This window comes from Quercus suber, unplaced genomic scaffold (assembly GCF_002906115.3).
Source record: "Quercus suber isolate HL8 unplaced genomic scaffold, Cork oak 2.0 scaffold_108, whole genome shotgun sequence".
NCBI classification, from domain to species: domain Eukaryota; kingdom Viridiplantae; phylum Streptophyta; class Magnoliopsida; order Fagales; family Fagaceae; genus Quercus; species Quercus suber.
The window spans coordinates 1,231,875-1,233,868 of NW_027069573.1; the positions used below are offsets into that span (position 1 = coordinate 1,231,875).

Sequence of the window (1,994 nt, forward strand, 5' to 3'; positions counted from 1 at the left end):
ATATATATATCTATATATATATATATTTTTTTTTTTTTAATTTCTTTTAGATATACACGAGTTTACTCTTTCATTTTTTCTTTTTTTGTTTATTGAGTTTTTTATGATTTATTTATATTAGATCTTTCGTCTTTTACACCTCATTAACTCACTTAGAACAAAAAATTTTTAAAATAAAAAAAATAAAAACTTAAATAGGACACGTGGCGCAAAATTAAATAACAATTGGAATCAAATTTAAAACTTAATTAGATTTTCTCTCAGTTTTACCTATTAATATATATATATATATATATAGATTGCATATGGTGGCAGATAGAGTGTTGCCCCCCCCCCCCCCCCCCACTCCCCTTATTTTTTTAAAAAAATTATTATAAGATTGGAATCAATTAAGCTAACACAGATGATCCCTCAGGGGAAGGCTATTAAATGGCAGGTACACAGAATCAGCATAATTTTATGTGTTGTCATTCTTTGCATTGGCAATGTTACATTTGTACCATACCCAATCTGTCATATTGGTCAATCAAAGGCACTTTAAACCTATGGGCTGCACAATGAGAGCTAGTACTCTTGCATCCCTTCAGGGGTCTTTCAAATAGCTAAAGCTGATTTGCTTCGAATACTGAATCAATTTAACTAATTAACAGGTAGGTAAAATGCCAAAAAAGGGGTATGTCAATTTGACATAACAATAAGAAAGTTAGAATACATCCCCTGTTTCTTTCCCTACAGCTAATATTTTATTGTTTGTATCAACGTCCTTTGCAAATTCACTCGAAAAGAACCACCATGGAAATAAGGGTATAAGGATTTTTCTTTATTCAAACTAGGGAATTAGGAATTCACCTTGTATGCAGAAAGATTAGCAGCAATTTGGTTAAAAACTTGAGCATTTTGTTCCAAGAGATGCTTTGTTGGGGCACTTATTCCTGCAACAACCAAAGAAAAATATAACTTCAGTAAAAACTGGCCAAGCTGCAACCAACAAAACATATAAATAAATAAATAAACAAACAGTGATGACAATACATCTGTGCAACTGTAGATGAAAGTGAGAAACTCATAGCAGTTCCAATGCTACACCTTCAACCACTTAATCTTCTCTCTTACATAATGATTATGGCCCAGAAACTGAGTGAATAGTGAGAAATTCATATTATTTTTGAATAGGTACATTGCTCCCAACGAGGTCTTTGTTTCTACAGCAATCACTTACACCTTCAACCACTTAATCTTCTCTCTTACATAATGATTATGGCCCAGAAACTGAGTGAATAGTGAGAAATTTATATTATTTTTGAATAGGTACATTGCTCCCAACGAGGTCTTTGTTTCTACAGCAATCACTTCATTTTGCATAATACTTAACTGCTCATGCAGTAGTCTGGAATGTGCAATGATAAAAGAATATAGACAGTACATAGGAAGAAGTAAAACTAACAGGAATAGGCAACTGAATAATTTTAAGTATTAATAATAGGAAGACAAAAAGGATTATTATCAAATAAATATCATATTAAGAACACTAACCTTCAAAAGGCATACGCTCATTCTGATCCATATGGTGCATCATAATGGAATATGCAGCAATGTTCAGAGGCGGAGCTGAATGTATATTGATCTTTGAGGATGACTCCACCAGCTTATCCTGAAGAAGCATGATCTTTAGAATACTGGTTCCTCTATCAACATTAGATCCTAAAGACATTAATTGATTCAATAAATTAAAACAGGATGCATCTATCGCTTCATATTTAAGTTGAGTTGTAAGAAAATTAAGTTCACCATATATGAACTTTTATCACTAGTCCAGTGATGATACATAATTATATATTAGCTATTAGGTAGCATAAACCTAGCTATGAATATATACTGCAAGTGGAAAAGTCTTTTTCATCAGATGAAACTGCAAGCATGTTGATACTATCAAAAGTTTGTGACAGGAAAAAGAGGGGGGGGGGGGGGGGGGGGGGGGGGGGGGGGGGGGGAGG

The 1,994-nt window shown here is 33.4% G+C and overlaps 1 protein-coding gene across 1 annotated transcript in view; it reads right to left on the bottom strand.

Moving 5' to 3' along the window:
* Window positions 1-1,994, bottom strand: part of LOC111997092 (uncharacterized) — a gene marked incomplete in the record, with an annotated part of 13,514 nt that overhangs the window by 2,828 nt on the left and 8,692 nt on the right. Inside the window, 2 exon segments of the mRNA XM_065775287.1 lie at window positions 850-932; window positions 1,534-1,651. Of these exon segments, the coding sequence (XP_065631359.1) occupies window positions 850-932; window positions 1,534-1,651 (201 nt within the window).